This window comes from Pogona vitticeps, chromosome 4, assembly GCF_051106095.1.
Source record: "Pogona vitticeps strain Pit_001003342236 chromosome 4, PviZW2.1, whole genome shotgun sequence".
Lineage (NCBI taxonomy): Eukaryota > Metazoa > Chordata > Lepidosauria > Squamata > Agamidae > Pogona > Pogona vitticeps.
This window is the reverse complement of record NC_135786.1, coordinates 142,708,383-142,724,577: the sequence shown is the minus strand read 5'-3', so window position 1 is coordinate 142,724,577 and position 16,195 is coordinate 142,708,383. Positions and strand designations below refer to the sequence as shown.

The window sequence follows — 16,195 nt, the reverse complement described above, 5'->3', positions numbered from 1 at the left end:
TTACTTATGATTCATTAACCTTGATGAATCATGAATCAAAACAAATCACCATTTTTCTAATTTGTGCCCATCTCTATTTGCTGTCATCATGCTTTTCTTCATCACATGTATAAAAAATTGAGAATGCACTGGAAATCTTCTGCATGATGTTTCCACTTATTTCTCTGAGGATTTTATAATTAATTTGCCTATCAGTATGCATGATCTCCAGAAGCATAGTGATGGACAGAAAAGGCTATAACCCAACTAAGATTGCCCATGTGGGTTGAGCTGTCTAGCATTATCAATCATAAGGACTGCTGCTGAAGTTGATGTAATAGATGTTTCATTTGTTTTCTTTAAAATTAGAGGGGGAAAACTGAGAGAGTGAGAGAGAGCACCTCAGTGATGAACATATTTTTTTGAGTGTGAGTTTTTTGGGGATTGAAATCAATTTCCTCAGTATATACTGTATATACACAGTGTTGCACTCCTTATGTCTGAAGAAGTGGATTTTGATCCATGAACAAAATGACAACAATAATAGCAACACAACCCCAAACTGGATGACACAAGTCATACACTGTTTAGGAACAAAGTCCCAGATATCTTTATCTCTTAAGGTAGGAAATCCTAAAACACAAAGGAAATAGCTCCAGGTGTACAAATTGAAAATCCCAAAATAAAATGCAAATTCATATACAAATACATAATATCACCACATGGGTTTACCTTTCCAGTGTGTCTCCTGCACAAACATTGAAATTCTGTTGTTTAAACCAAGTTGGTCAGGGCTTATTTCATCTTCCAGGGAAACAGCAGCTCCTTCTGTCTCCAGCTCGGCCTCTGTTTCTTGACTGAAATTTTGAATCTCATCTCCTTCCTAAGATTTCCCCACCCACTGGGCTGAGACAAATAGTCCATAGGGGTTGAAACTGAGTTTTAAAAATGTCCCTTCTCTAGAAACCTTTTATCCCCAAGAAAACATCATTTATTATTATTATTATTATTATTATTATTATTATTATTATTATTATTATTATTATTATTATTATTATTATTATTATTATTATTATTATTATTATTATTATTATTATTATTATTATCATTATTATTATTATTATTATTATTATTATTATTATTATTATTATTATTATTATTATTATTATTATTATTATTATTATTAAAAAGAAAACCAGTTCCCCACATGTGCTTGCCTTCTGGAGTTGTTGGTACGGAGATAAGTCTTGCATCTTCTTGATGGCAGGGAAAGTTCAGTGCACAGTCAGTAACCTATCAGAGAACAAATGCTCAGAAGATCCCATTATGAAAATATGAGTGTGAGTTTTTAATTTACCTATTCAATAGACAGATGTAAAAACATACTCAAAAAATAGCCAATATTCCTTATATCCTAACAGCATTTTTCTTGGGGGCCCATAATCAAAACAATTCCAGATCCCCAGATACACACGATGAAAAAAGTTGACACAGGATGGAAAGAGTTGAAGAGCCTCGTGGCACAGTGTTTAAACTGCTGTACTACAGCCAAAACTGTGCTTGCGACCTGGGGTTCAATCCCAGGTAGCCAGCTCAAGGTTGACTCAGCCTTCCATCCTTCTGAGGCTGGTAAAATGAGTACCCAGCTCGCTGGGGGGGGGGGCAATGTGTAGCCTGCATAATTAACTTGTAAACCACTCAGACAGTGCTTGAAGCACTATGGGGCAGTATATAAGCAACACACTTTTTTTTTTACTCTTCGAAAGCAAAGTAGAGACAACTGAACATTTTCACTGTATTTCAGCTCAGCCTGAACTGATCATCTGGGCAAGAGCCTGCTGTTGAGCAGCCTAGAATCAAGGCATCATAGACACTGGTCATGCTAGCTGGGAGGATTCTGGCAGTTGTAGTCCAAAGAAGTAACTTTTTTTTTTAATCTCTGCTCAAAAATGTATCTTGCCTTGGTCCTTGCAGTAAAATCTACATCCTAGACACTGTATATGACGGAAGTGAATCCAGAGGCATCCATAATTTTTAATTGAAACAAAAACAGTGGGATGTGCCTGTTAAAAGAAAGTTCAACTTGTATAGTACACTGTACATATAACATAGATAGGGGACCTAAACTATTATGGAAAGAATTTAGGCTAAGCTACTTTGTTCTCTGATGCATGCTATTTTTTTTTCCTTTTTCACAGACGTTGCTTGAGGATGCAGAACGCTGCAGGCATAAAATGCAGACAGCTTCCAGTCTTATCAGTGGTCTGGCTGGGGAAAAGGAAAGGTGGACTGAGCAAAGTAAAGAGTTTGCTGTGCAGACAAAGAGGCTTGTGGGTAAGGAAAACATACTGATATTTTCGTGCTTTATCAAATATTCAGCCAGACGGGCAAAATTTCAGCACAGGGGGGACTGAGAAGATATAAACTGTTTTATTATTTTCATGTTTGGTAAATGTTTTAAACTCTGTATTAAAATCAACAGAAAGCAACAAAATTGAGTCGGCATTCATGGGTTTAGAGCTGACCCTGCCCAATGCATAGTGAAGCAATAAATTTGGCAACACACAGTGCTCCACACACCTATAGGCTATGGCTAGACTTCATTTTTGAAGAGCAAAGCAAGAAATGCCCCCGTGTACACTCCTTTCCTTCTCCTTTGCTTAGTCGTAGAATAACATATTTAGGGGATGGAGGGTGGAACGTTTCTGTGGTCCTCAGAACAATCTGAAAATGGATGCTGCAGCCCTACTGCTGAATCTAGGAACAGAGCTAAGTGTAAATTGGACTGGGTGTACAGTTTTTCCCCATCACCATAGAATGGCAAGATGGGGCAAATGCTGCAAACCTCTTTATTGATATGGCTGCTTCCTGGTTTGAGTATTGCTAACAGTTGTTGTGGGTTTTTTAGCTAACCCTTGAATATATTTCTTGGATAATTGGGGAGGGTGGGTTCTGATTGCCACTGATAATTCTTGAGATACGCGTAGACTGATGTTGAGATCTAGTGGTGGATATAAAGGAGTACATGCAGCCCATTAGGCAGCATTGATTTACAGAATGACAACGCTTAGGGCCTTCCAGACTGTTGCTTCTCCTGTGTTGTCCCAATATATCAGTTACTTTTTAAAGTGTCACAGGATCTTTTTTTTTTTTTTTTTTGCTTTTGTTTTGTCTTGTTTTTTTTGTTGAAATGCTTGCACAGACTAACATGGCTCAGACTCTGAAAACCATACACACACACAAAGACTAAAATAAGACAAAGCCAGTGAACATATTACAAGTTTGGGAGTGTCTCTTCATTTTGTGTGTGTATGTAGGTGGTTGTGTGTGTGCAAAAGATGAAAATAAATCAAAGTACTTTTTAATGATCAATATATTTAATTTAAAAAATATTGTTACCTGTTGCATTTTTAATTGTTTTAGTACTTGTTCCCCCCCCCCCAGCTCTTTCTTTGTAAACCACCTTCAGTCCCTCTGTTAGCACAAAATGGAGCAAACATTTGTTTTAATTAATTAATTAAAACATTTAATTAATTAAAACAGCTAAATGCATAAATGTGAAAAAGACGTAAGATCAGAGAAGTCAGACATTTCTGCAGACTGTTTTGGCTTTAGTCAATCAGTTGGGCATAGAAAAGGAGGTGTGTTGTTTTTTTTACTTATGAAAGGTTTAGTGTTCGGCCGTAAAGAAAAGAGAAGGTGAGTAAAGTTCAACAACTAGTGCCATGGAAAGTGCCATAGCCCTAAGCTCCCCCACCAGCATAAAGCAATACTGAGAGTGAACCATGATTTCTGGAGGAAAAAAAAGGGAAAAAGTACTGTGCGAAGCAAAATGTGGGGAACATAACATGGATGGGGGTGAAAATAGTAATACTATTAAGGCAGTTAAAAGAGAACTAATGTCTGGTCTGGAAGAACCCTTAGTTAGGCCACAGATAGTTGGAAAGTACTTTTTAATTGGCATAGTACCTACCGACTACTCTGGGATGTTCTTGTAAAGCTAACATTAGGATAACTAACAGGCCACCAGACTGAAGCCATGTCAAACTTTTTGAGGTATGAATAAAAACACATAATACCTGCCTGAACACAACTGCGTTTCTTTCAGTTTCTTTCTCTATTTGTAATTTCCAGGTACAGAAAAAGCAAATTAGGCCACAAAGCTGACCTCTATGCTTTGGACATCCTAACCTCTCTGTAGGAAGGAGAGCGCTTCTAAAAAGATTACAGGTGCAGACTAACCTGAAGAGAGAAGAATACAGTTGAGCCATAGATTTGCTTTGAAGAAATAAACATGGAACCATGGCAGAGTTATAGAAAATGTGCTGTCCTTAGAAAAGTAGTGCAGGAAAGCCTCTGCGTGTGTGTTCACATAGCAAATCATTAATATATGTCTGTTGCATGTAACGAAAGAAAGAAAGAAAGAAAGAAAGAAAGAAAGAAAGAAAGACCAGAGATGCTTATTCACATTCCCCCATGCCTTTATTTCATTAAAGAACAATTATCTAATGTTCACATAAAGAGTGAAAGACAGGGTCACTGGTAATTTACATTTACCTTTGCTTTAATTCCACCTTTCATATTTTGTATTTATTTGAGGCCCACACATTTTTGCAACAGTGCACTGACAAAAGACTTCAGCATCTGTCAAATATTATCTCTCTGTGCATTTAGGGGATGTCCTGCTAGCCACAGCCTTTCTGTCCTATTCGGGGCCTTTTAACCAAGAATTCCGCAATCTCTTGTTAACTGGTTGGCAACGGGAAATGAAGGCCCGGAAAATCCCATTTGGAAACAATCTGAATCTCACGGATATGCTGATTGATGCCCCCACTGTCAGTGAATGGAATCTTCAAGGTCTGCCCAACGATGATCTATCCATACAGAATGGCATCATTGTGACCAAAGCAGCTCGTTATCCTTTGCTGATTGACCCACAGACGCAGGGAAAGATCTGGATTAAAAACAAGGAAGTGAGGAATGAACTGCAGGTGAACTAGATTCAGTTTTCTCTGTTATTCAATAGTAAAAATGTTTTGGAGTGCATGAAAATACCCTCCAAATTGTACAATAAACATTACAAAATAATTATAATTAGAAAAATTTGGTTACTAAATTGAACTTGAATATACTTGGGAACTGGCAATACTGGGATTTAAAGTTGATTTTATACTAAGCCAGTAGTTCCCAACCTTGGATTTCTAGGAGTTGTACTCCAAGAACATCTGGGGACCCAAGACTGAGAACCACTGGGCTAACTCCCTTTCTGCATATAACGTAGAATTAGTATGAAACTGAGGACAAAACTAGATGTGAATTTTTTCAAATCTGCTATACATGTTAATCTCCCCACTTGCCAGCTCAGGTTAGGCAGTTTGCATTAGAGCAGTGGTCCCCAACCTTGGGCCTCCAGATGTTCTTGGACTACAACTCCCAGAAATCCTTGCTAGCAGAGGTGGTGGTGAAGGCTTCTGGGAGTTGCAGTCCAAGAACATCTGGGGGGGCCAAGGTTGGGGACTACTGCATTAGAGTATGGGCTTTACCCTTCACTTCTTTGATAGGCCCACCCCAGATTTCTTTTTTCTAAGCTGAAGTCCAATTAAGGTTCAGCATTTTTCCCTCCCTGACTCACTCATAATATATAAGTAAGATGGTTCTCTTTTCAGATCACATCTCTAAATCACAAGTATTTCAGAAATCACTTGGAAGATAGCCTTTCCCTTGGAAGGCCCTTGCTAATTGAAGATGTTGGAGAAGAGCTGGACCCTGCATTGGATAATGTGTTGGAACGAAACTTCATCAAAACAGGTTCTACCTACAAGGTGAGAGAAGTACAACGTTCCCATTTTGAAGAACCTTGTATCCTGTTAACACAGTACCCCATCACAGTCCTAACTCTGGAATTGATTTAACTAGGCACTTAGCCTATACTTTTAAGAGGATAGTTTACAACAGTGGTCTTTAAATTTACTGTACTGTTGGCCATCATTCTATTTCACCTATCCTCTGTGGAGCATCATATTTTCATATCCATTGATTGTTAAATGGGAAGATGGCTCAATACTCTCTGGCTACTATGCTTTTCTTCCTGGAATTTTTCTATCTCAGTTTGGTGCCATTTTTCATGGTGCATTTTAATTCTTCCTCTTCTTCACTGTTCTGCAGGAATGGAGGGGATGTCTTGGAAGATAATGTGAGAGGCTTCCTGGTCAAGTACTCAGATGCTTCCTACTCAGGATGCTCTATATCTCATACTTTTGTCATCCTTCCGTTCTTCATAAATAGCATTACAGTTGCAGTGTTTTAAATTTTTTTGTTAAATTCCTCTAACTACATAGCAGAAATGCAGATTCACAGAGCAGAATCGCTTCAAGTTCTCCAAGTGGTCCACACATTTTCTCATTAACTGACACTTAGTCTTTATAACTCACTCTGATACATTAGTAGGAGAAATAAAAGTTTCATTGCTTACAATTGAAAAACTCTAACAGCAAACTGACAAACATGACTTCTTTTAGCAACAGACCTCAAGTAGGAAAACAGCACTGAGCAGAAAGGCGGGCCTCTCTTGGAATTCAGAGGCAGGAGGGAACAATTGGTTACTGCTGGATAGATTGGCAGTCGCCCCAGTCCAGAAAGGTCCCTCCCAGCTGCACTTTCTCTAGGCAGCATGTGGGGACTGCAAAAACAATAATTACAACAATATTCCAGCTACCTTTTCTCCTTTTTTTTACACTGAAGAATTTGGGCAGCACACAGTACAATATAATCCAAATTGCTGGTTGTCATTTCCATGCTTTAAGAATATTTGCTTTACAAAATGAAAGAGGAATGGATCCATATGTTTGTTCATATATTTTGTGTTTGCCTGCTTGCTTATTAATCCATTAGGCAAATTTTTTTTTTCCGTGGACTGGTTCAACAGGTGGGCAGGGGCGTTGTTGTTCAGGCATGTGCGTGGTGTGTCTGTGCGTCCATGGGCGGGGTATGCAAGTGTTGGTGTGTGTATGTAGAGGGGTCGTACATGCGTACGTGCGTCCATGGAGGGGGGGTGGGGGGGCTTGCAATATGTCTCTACAGCCCGGTTCTGCCAAGGCTATGGCTTGGTACTGTGTTGGGGCCTGTGGGTTGGGCCCCCCTGCATTAGAGAATACATGGAAGAAGAAGCAAACTGGCCTTTTCTATTTGTAACGAAGATGAGTCTCACTGAATAAGTTTTACAAACACATTTCTTTCTGGACAGAGTTACGTTGTTACTTACATGGAAATTGTTGGAGATGTTACAATGGTTTATTTCAATAAATTAAAATGGAGATTTGTTTTACTGTAAATGACCAGTGGGGTGTTTAAAGGAGGACAGTAGATCCCTAGGCTTCTTTTTATGTATCTTCCAATTCTACAATTCCTTTTGTTAATTAGGTGAAAGTTGGGGATAAAGAAGTGGATGTAATGACTGGCTTCAGGCTTTATATTACCACCAAACTTCCAAATCCAGCATATACCCCTGAGATTAGTGCTCGCACCTCTATCATTGATTTTACTGTCACTATGAAAGGTCTGGAGGATCAGCTTCTCGGGAGAGTCATTCTAACAGAAAAGCAGGTGAGTGGGAAAATATTCAGTAATAGTTCTGGAGCCATCATTTGTAATTGTTTTGTACCTGTTTACTCAGGCAATTTTTCATTCTTTTATGTTAAAAGAATGAACTTTTCCAGTCCCTGTCATACAGTGAAGCCCACACCAAACAATAATCTGCTAAAATACATATATCACAGTAAAATTGCCAGGATTTCATACATGCTTCTTCTCTTTCCTCCTCTTCCACATACTGTTCATGTGTTCATATTTTATACATTTCTTATGTTAAACACAAATATATGAAACTGCCTTATAGTGAGTGAATCCCATTGGGTAACATGGAAACTGGCGTAAGTGGATTTCCGTTCATATAATGAGACTTCCCCCTCCCTCTCCCACCCACTACAGCCCTGTGTCATGAGAATCAATAGAATTTACATAATGTTAATTTACCAGGTTTCTGTGGGTTCAGTGGGTCCACTTTGATTAGGACAAATTCAGGTTAGTTGTTTAAAGTGGGTTTCCTGTTCTGGTTTAAGGAGCAGGAGAAAACACAATTTGTTAATTTGTGTGTAAAACCAACCTTTGATTTCCCTTAATGGGCAGGTTGCAATTTTACAGACGCTATTGGATTGCAACTCCTATGATGACCCTTCAACACTATGCTGGGTAGGGCTCGTGGTAGTTGCAGCCCAGGAATGTCTGGAAGCAACAAGGAGCCCATCCTTACCCTAACTAGAAAGTCAGGGAAAATGTCAGAGGACATGAAGAGAGGGTGGTGGATTTTAAGGTGCAGAACTGACAATCAAATGAGCCTTTGGCTGTTCTGCTCATGTCAGACCATTGCATTTGACTGTAATTACAGTTTTTGCACGTGATGGGGGGGACCTAGAGTGTGACATTAAATGCACCTTTGCAGTTAGTATGGATATTAAAAAACGAAGTGGCATCTGCTGGGGATAGTGTGTGACACAATAATTGTTTTTCTAGTTGGGGAAAGAAGGGGATGTTTACCTCCTTTCTCTCTGCTGTGGTCATTATGAAAGTCAAACCAGTTGCCATTGTCCTTTAGAAGAAAATCTTACATTGACACTAATACAGCATCTTTAAAGATTTTCATCAGGACCACTGTAGGGGAGAAAGAGTGAAACTCCTTCTCCCTGGCTGTTGTCACCTTTTTAATGCCTTGAACAGCTGCTATTTGCAAATTTAATATATGCCTGTTAAATGCAATGTTGCGCTGAATGCTGGCTTTTGGTTACCAGTTTTTTTTCTCCACAAAAGCGACGCTATAATTCAGTTTGTAAGCTGTTTTTTGAATGCATGTAAGAATGAAACTACACAAATCCGGGTCATCTCTAAATACTTCCATTAACAGTTCAGATTGCTATGTTTGCAGTTGATTATCAGAATGCCAATCCAACCAGAAACCGTACTTCTCTGAGGCTTTACTAAAGAGCACCTCACTTTTGGAAATTTACATAAGAGCTTGCATCTGCGTTTCTAATTTTAATATTTTCCCTAAGTGTCTCAATTAGTAGCGTATGTTATAATATGCTGCTGAGCACAACTTCAGGAAAAATAGGAATAGTTAGTGCATTTATCTTTGGAATGTAGCAGAAAAATGATTGACTGGATTAAATGTGAAAATTGGTGCTGTTGTCCAAATTCGCCACATTTGGCGAGATGTAACCTCGTAGGTGTTAAATCACGTAGTGGAATGTTACAATTATACCTGTTTGTATTCTAGAGACAGCTTTTCTTTTCAACCTTTTCATCTTGAAATGGAAACTAATTAAAACAAATGGAATGAGCAAATGTTCCCTCATTTCTTTCTGGATTACCTTTTCATCCTTTTTGCTTCAAAGATATTTGCATTTTTAATGTTCAGATTTCTTATCACGGCATGTCCAAAGAAAACTCATAATTCTTATAAATTACTTTCACAATCCCCAATTACACTTCTTTTTGTTCTACAGATTGTACATGCCAGAGGACTTTCTTTTATGGAGTAAGAGGTTTGGGGATATAAATATAGATACATATTTAGCTCGTTTTGGTCAAATCACATTCTACACAGTGAGACCGACTTTTGAATTAGATGCAAATTAACTTTTGGGTAGCGCTAACAATGAGAAATTAATCATTCCTGTCTGTACAACACTTGGATATACTGGGGTATTTTAATCAGTCATAAATATAGCATCATATAAACAGCTTATATTAATGTTCTTTTCAGCATAGCATAGAAAACTCTGGAATGTTGCCACTGGGGAAAATTAATTGCTATCATTGCACTCTGTCTTGTTAGGCTCCATGCTGTGGTATTTTCTATTTGTTTCCCAGTGTTCAAGTCCTGCTAGAACTAGGAATGCTGCCAAATGTAACTCCAACTAGAACCTCACTTGGATATTTGAGTTCTGCTTATAATCTGAGATAGTTTGTGTGAGGGGAGGGGTACTGGTTTCAATGGTTTCATTGGTTTCTCTTGTGTTCTTGTACCATAGGGTGTGTTAAGGAGTTGGGAGGCACGTGACATATGAAACAATACCTAGCATTACTTCTTCCTGAACAGCTCCCATGACATTTAGGCCTTTTAATTTTTTATTTTTGCAGTGAACATGCTCCAATCTTCAATTATTATTTTCAGTTCCCCTTTTTATTACCCTGACCACCAAATCTGAGAATGGATGGCTGCAAAGCTATACAAAATTGCTGGCATATTGCTGAAAAGGTCCATGGGCTGTATAGAATTGCAAACAAAAAAAATTATAGCATACAACTTGTTTGGAGAGAAAGGCCACAACCTTATTGTTTATAGCAGCAGTCCCATCAGAGAATTGGATCCATTGCCTTAAGAGGACTGAATGCCAGCCATTGCGTGCTTCAGCAACCACTTAAAGGTCCACCAGGAGTGGCCATCTTCTGGAGACCACACTGGCTTAGGCCATTCCACGACTCTGCCCCTGAGTTAGGCAAGACCATGGCCCTGCCCCCAGCCCCCTCTACAGGGAGATTCTATTAATATCCCAGGCAATCAGGGTCCTGCATGCTGCCCTCATATTGTCCAGATCCAACTCCCATGACCCAAAATCCCATAAGAGCTGGGCCCTGCTCAGCTTCCATCAGAGAACTGTGACTGCAACCAATCCACTATGGCCTTGCTAATATTCCATAGCCATATCTCTTGTCCACACTCGAATAAATGGACCCCATCTGCCTGAAAGCAGTGTGACCATCTAAATGGCAGATCCAGATGTTTAATCCATCTGCCATTTCAGGATGCCACCTTCTGAGCAACTGCACTGGTCACCTTTTGCCATTAATTTCCCCTTTTTATTACCCCGACCACCCATTTTTTAAATGGATGGCTGCAGAGTTGTACACCGTCTATCTTGCAAGGTTTCAAACAGGCCGTGCCAATTGCACACGTAAACCTTCTGATATAAGAAATGTGTTCCTTTAAAAAATATATAAATCTGGCATTGTGTTAAGTCAGTCAGTTTTAAGAATTAGCTAAAATATCAGAGCAGTTGTGTGTTAGCCTCTCTGCTTTACTGTATGTGTTATTCTGTATAGTGTATACATTAATGAGCCTGCTTCCAACAATGGATTCCATTGAAAAAATGGCTTTGTATTTTAACAGGAACTGGAGAAAGAGCGAACTGATCTTATGGAAGATGTGACGGCTAACAAAAGAAAGATGAAAGAACTGGAAGATAACTTGCTTTATCGGCTGACAAGCACACAAGGCTCTCTGGTGGAAGATGAGAGTCTCATCATTGTACTTAGCAACACAAAGAAGACAGCGGAAGAGGTGACACAGAAACTGCAAATTTCAGCTGAGACAGAAATACAGATTAATTCAGCCCGTGAGGAATATAGACCAGGTGAGTTGGTTGTCCCTAATGATGGGATGTGAACATCTTGTTCCAATGACCACCTTGACTCACTGGATGGAGCTGAGAGAGCAGTATTAGGAAATGAAACCATGAAACAGGAGGATTATACATCTAATAGGAATATATGCCTTGTTTCTCATATAGCATGTATAACCTATGGGAGAATGACAGATCTGTAGTAAGTTTCAGACAATGGTGTTCAAAAGCTTATTCACTAGTACTCAGCTGGACCAATGTTACATATTACTATAACCTATTGAATGAGAGCTCCTGCTACTTATACAGAAAATAGCCTAATGAGCTCGAAATGAAAAGAGAAATCCCCTGAAAACTTCAAATCAAATGCAACATGAACATTTTTGTCAGTACATGTAATTATACACCACAGTATGCATATGTATGTCTGTGTGTTTAAATGTGTTTGCCATGAAAGACCAGAATGTTGTATTTGCATATCATAACATTGTGACCAATCAGAATGTGTCCGTAATCAGCCAGGCAGCTCTATATGAGGCAGGTGTCAGAAGTTTGTCAAGCAGGGTCTCACGCAATCTGTAACTCAGACAGGGCTAAACATGTAATCAGACAGGGACAACCATGTCATAGGCACAAACATGTGTCAGAGTAAGATAGGGATATGTACAAACATGTAATAGGTTCAACTAAGATAGGGACACAAACAGATAGGTAACCTAGATAGTGGATAGGATCCAATATGTGACAGGAACCAAAATATGTAATAGTCGTCTGATAGGACTGACAGGAATAAAGATGTAGCTAACAGTATTTGATAGGACCAGATAGGGCTGACAATGTAATAATATAATGATAAGCGAGTTACTTAAGTACTAGAGAAAATATATCCATCAATAAGTCAAGAACATACTGTATTTGACAAATACCAAATGTATAAGCACTATGGGTTATATTATATTTTACAGATGTTTATAAGCAGTAAATGTTATTTAAAGTTTTAATCAAAATCACAAGTGATTATTTGACTATTAATTGCTGGCACAAACACACATGAGGGAGAACAACGCTTTTTGCTCCACGGTAGTATTTTTTAAAATCTATACACTTCAAGCTGCTGTACGCAGACTGTGCAAAGTTAAAGATTATATATTATTTATTATAGCCAAAAGCCAAAAGTTTTTCCCCTGCACATCCTTATTTATAAACTTGTCAATCCGCTGTCAATTTACCGCTGTAAATCACTGGAGCATATTTGTGGAGGATCTCCTGAAGTAATTTCAACCTTGCGTTATAGGCCCTGTCTGTCTACACTGTGTGTCTTATGGACAGCCTTTTGTTCAGACTTTGCTTTAGCCTCAGTTTTAAACATAATTATCGTAACTCTAACTTCCAAAATTTAAAATCATTTGTAAGTTTAAATATGACTGGAATTTTGTTCTGGCAGGGCTATGTATGATAAGTCTCATTTTACTTAAGTTCCTCTCAGCTGTATGGGAGACACTGCTGGAGCCTTATTAGCTGAGGAAATTGTGGAGTCATGCTGAATGAGATATATATTTAAAAATATAACACATTATATAACATTACGGCTTTGTAGCAAGAAGAGACCAAGAAATCTGTCAGGGTGTCCAACTTCCTCAAAACCAAAACAATCTAAAATTGATATATTTATGCCCAGCACCTCAAGCTGTCCAGTGCTCCCTTGTCATCTTCCTCAAATTGTTATTCAGTCTTGACAACCCACCTGGTGTAAGGAAATGAAGGGATCCAGGATAGAAGGAATGAGAAGAGAATGGAAGATTTAGGCCTCCGGCTTAAGGAAGCAAATATTTTATTTACTGATGCCATGACAGATAAATGCTGTCAATTGTGAAGACTTTAACAAACATTTTTGAGGCTTAAAGAAATAAAAACGAAAAATTAGGTCCTTTTGCTAGATGTGTGGACCAACGTGATGGGATGATACAGCTCAGTTAGGAACGAAAAATTAGAATCAATCAAGAAGACAAGCTATGCTTGCACATCTCAAATTGTATCTCCTGTCCTAAACTGTAGCATTCAAGGACTTCGAGCTTTGTGGACTGTGAAGAAGTCACAGAGCCAAACATTTCAGACCAGAACGGAGGTTAGTTTTAATTCCAGATGATAGCTGCTTAAACATCCCCATTGTTAAAATTGGTAGGGAAAATCCACAACTGTGCAAAATTCGAACAAGCTATTTTAATATTTAAATGTTCGTCAATTTGGGTATTCATCCAAGAAACCTTGAAACTGCTCATTCTGTCCCAACCTTCTTGTTGGGATCTGCAAGATGAGAGGAAGTAGGGATCTTGCAGATGAAGCCTCAGGGCAGGGATCTTTCTCCTCAACCAGCAAGGAGAAAGGAAAAGAGACACGAGACACTCAGAGTGTGGTTTTCAGGATGGGATCCGGATGAATACAGAACAGCCTGCCGTGAGGCACCTGTTCAGTGAGAGTTCTCTCTCCTCGATCCGGCCTCCCCTCAGTTTATTGTATCCCCTACCTTTGAACAAGTTAATCAATACAGAGGTAACTAATTTCTTGAATACACAACAGAATAACCAGAGTGCTGGTAAACAGAGACAAGTAATTTCCTTGATTACAAAGGCATCAGTAAACAGAGTGGTTGGTAAACAGGCAGGCTGGTAAACAGACAGTTAATAGTAAACAGACACAGCTAACTTCAAATACACAGCCAATGTAAACATTCCGGAGGTAGACACTTTAACTACATTACCCAGAGACAATAGACAGCAGGTTAATGATCATCCTTACTGGACGTTAGCCTTGCAGTTTTAGCATGATGTCTGCTACTAGCATACAGATATATACATTTATATACATTTATAATATACATTTGCTACTGCCATAGATATATATACATTTTAAAGGTATACAATTTCCCCACACCTTCTCTTATTTAAAGAGATGTAAAATAACACATCACTGGACTTGTGACTTGGAACCTACCTACCCCTCCTTTTTTCTGGGGGAAAAATCTTGCTTTTAATAGGGACTCCGATTTGGGACTTGGGACTTGGAGTCGAAGCCTTGGACTTGGGCTTGATACTTGGTACCAAAAACTTTAACTCAGACTTGAGGCTTGGATCCAAACATTTGCCAACATCCCTGGTAGATACTAGAATACTTTAATATCCAAACACACACTGACTTCATGACTTTGTGTACCTTGGCTAAATGATCTCTAACACTCTCTCCCTAGATGTCAAGCTGGATAAATGCATTGGCAAAGAAGCTATGTACCATGTTCTCTAGACTCACAAAGAGAGTACGGCTTAATAAGAAGGTGATGCCATATACCAAGATCCAGGTCTATAAAGCCTGTGTCCTGACCACACTCCTGTACTGCAGTGAGTCCTGGACCCTTTGTGCATGGCAGGAGAGGAAGCTGAACATGTTCCATATGCATTGTCTCCTATGCATTTTTGGTATCACCTGGCAGGACAAAGTTCCAAACAGAGTAGTCCTAGAACGAGCTGGAATTTTTAGCTTGTATACAATACTGAAACAGCAATGTCTATGTTGGGTTCGGCATGTCGTGAGAATGGCTGATGGTCGGATTCCGAAAGATCTCCTATATGGAGAATTAGTGCAGGGAAATTGCTCCAGAGGGAGACCAGAGCTGCAATATAAGGATATCTGCAAGTGGGATCTGAAGGCCTTAGGAATGGACCTCAACAGATGGGAAACCTTGACATCTGACCGTTCGGCCTGGAGGCAAGCGGTGCATCATGGCCTCTCCCAGCAGGCTGAGGCAAAGAGGCAGCCCCAAAAGCAGCAAAATCAGGCAGCTGGACAGGGGACAGATTGGATTTGTGTTCATTGTGGAAGGGATTGTCACTCTCGAATTGGCCTTGTCAGCCACACTAGACGCTGTTCCAGGTCTTCCATACAGAGCACGTTACCATAATCTCTTGAGACTGAAGGATGCCTACTACTGCACTGACTTCCCAGGCAGCTGAACTGAGAATTACTAATGTAGGAATGTCACAAACTCTCCTCTTTTGGAGCCCTTCCCTAGTGACCTCTTTGCCTTCTGCACTTTATTACCTCGAATTGCAGGGGTCTCTAGAAAGTTGCCAGGGGAGAGATCCCAGTAGACTCCCAAATGAGGCATTTTACTTTAAATATTTGTTACTGGCTGCCATTTCTCTGCCCTCCCCCCAATCTTTATTGGGTTAAAAACTGGTTACAATATGTCAGTAGTTTGGCTTGAGAAGCAAGGGACTGAAAATAAAACCTGAGATTTCCTCTGAGACCCACAATTGTACCAGGGCATGGAAAGATTTTATGTATATTTTTAAAAAGAAGATATTTAAAAGAAAAATCAAAGGAGTCCAATACAAAATAAGAGAAAAGGTTACATAAAACAGGCACTGGACCGAACAAATTGCAAGAAAAGTTTGCACTTGGAAAAATAAGAAATGCTAGCTCTCTAGCTATTACAAAGTACACTGCCACTACTCCCTAGCAGTGGGGAAGGAAGATTTTCCTTAGCTCCTACAGCTCTACTTTGTTCCTTTCCCCTCTTCTCCAGAGACAATATCCCTCAGACTTCCTTTTTGTTGGAGATGAGTTAGGAGTGAGGTTTACAGCCACAAGCGTCAATGAGGGTTAATCCTTTTGAAGTACTATCTTCTGACAAAACAAGGTAATGGATTGCTCTCCTGGAAGAAACCTTCCTCTCTGCTTAGATTACTTGTGCCCTCAGGTCAGGA

General features: G+C 39.3%; 1 protein-coding gene across 8 annotated transcripts in view; it reads left to right on the top strand.

Annotated features, from left to right (window-relative positions):
• DNAH5 (dynein axonemal heavy chain 5) overlaps positions 1 to 16,195 on the top strand; it is a 201,611-nt gene that overhangs the window by 141,944 nt on the left and 43,472 nt on the right. For all 8 annotated transcript variants that reach the window (XM_078391705.1, XM_078391701.1, XM_072998500.2 and 5 more), the window contains 5 exons: positions 2,178 to 2,313; positions 4,654 to 4,970; positions 5,646 to 5,801; positions 7,399 to 7,581; positions 11,204 to 11,447. In XM_078391705.1, coding sequence (XP_078247831.1) covers positions 2,178 to 2,313; positions 4,654 to 4,970; positions 5,646 to 5,801; positions 7,399 to 7,581; positions 11,204 to 11,447 — 1,036 coding nt within the window. The remainder of the gene's footprint in view (positions 1 to 2,177; positions 2,314 to 4,653; positions 4,971 to 5,645; positions 5,802 to 7,398; positions 7,582 to 11,203; positions 11,448 to 16,195) is intronic.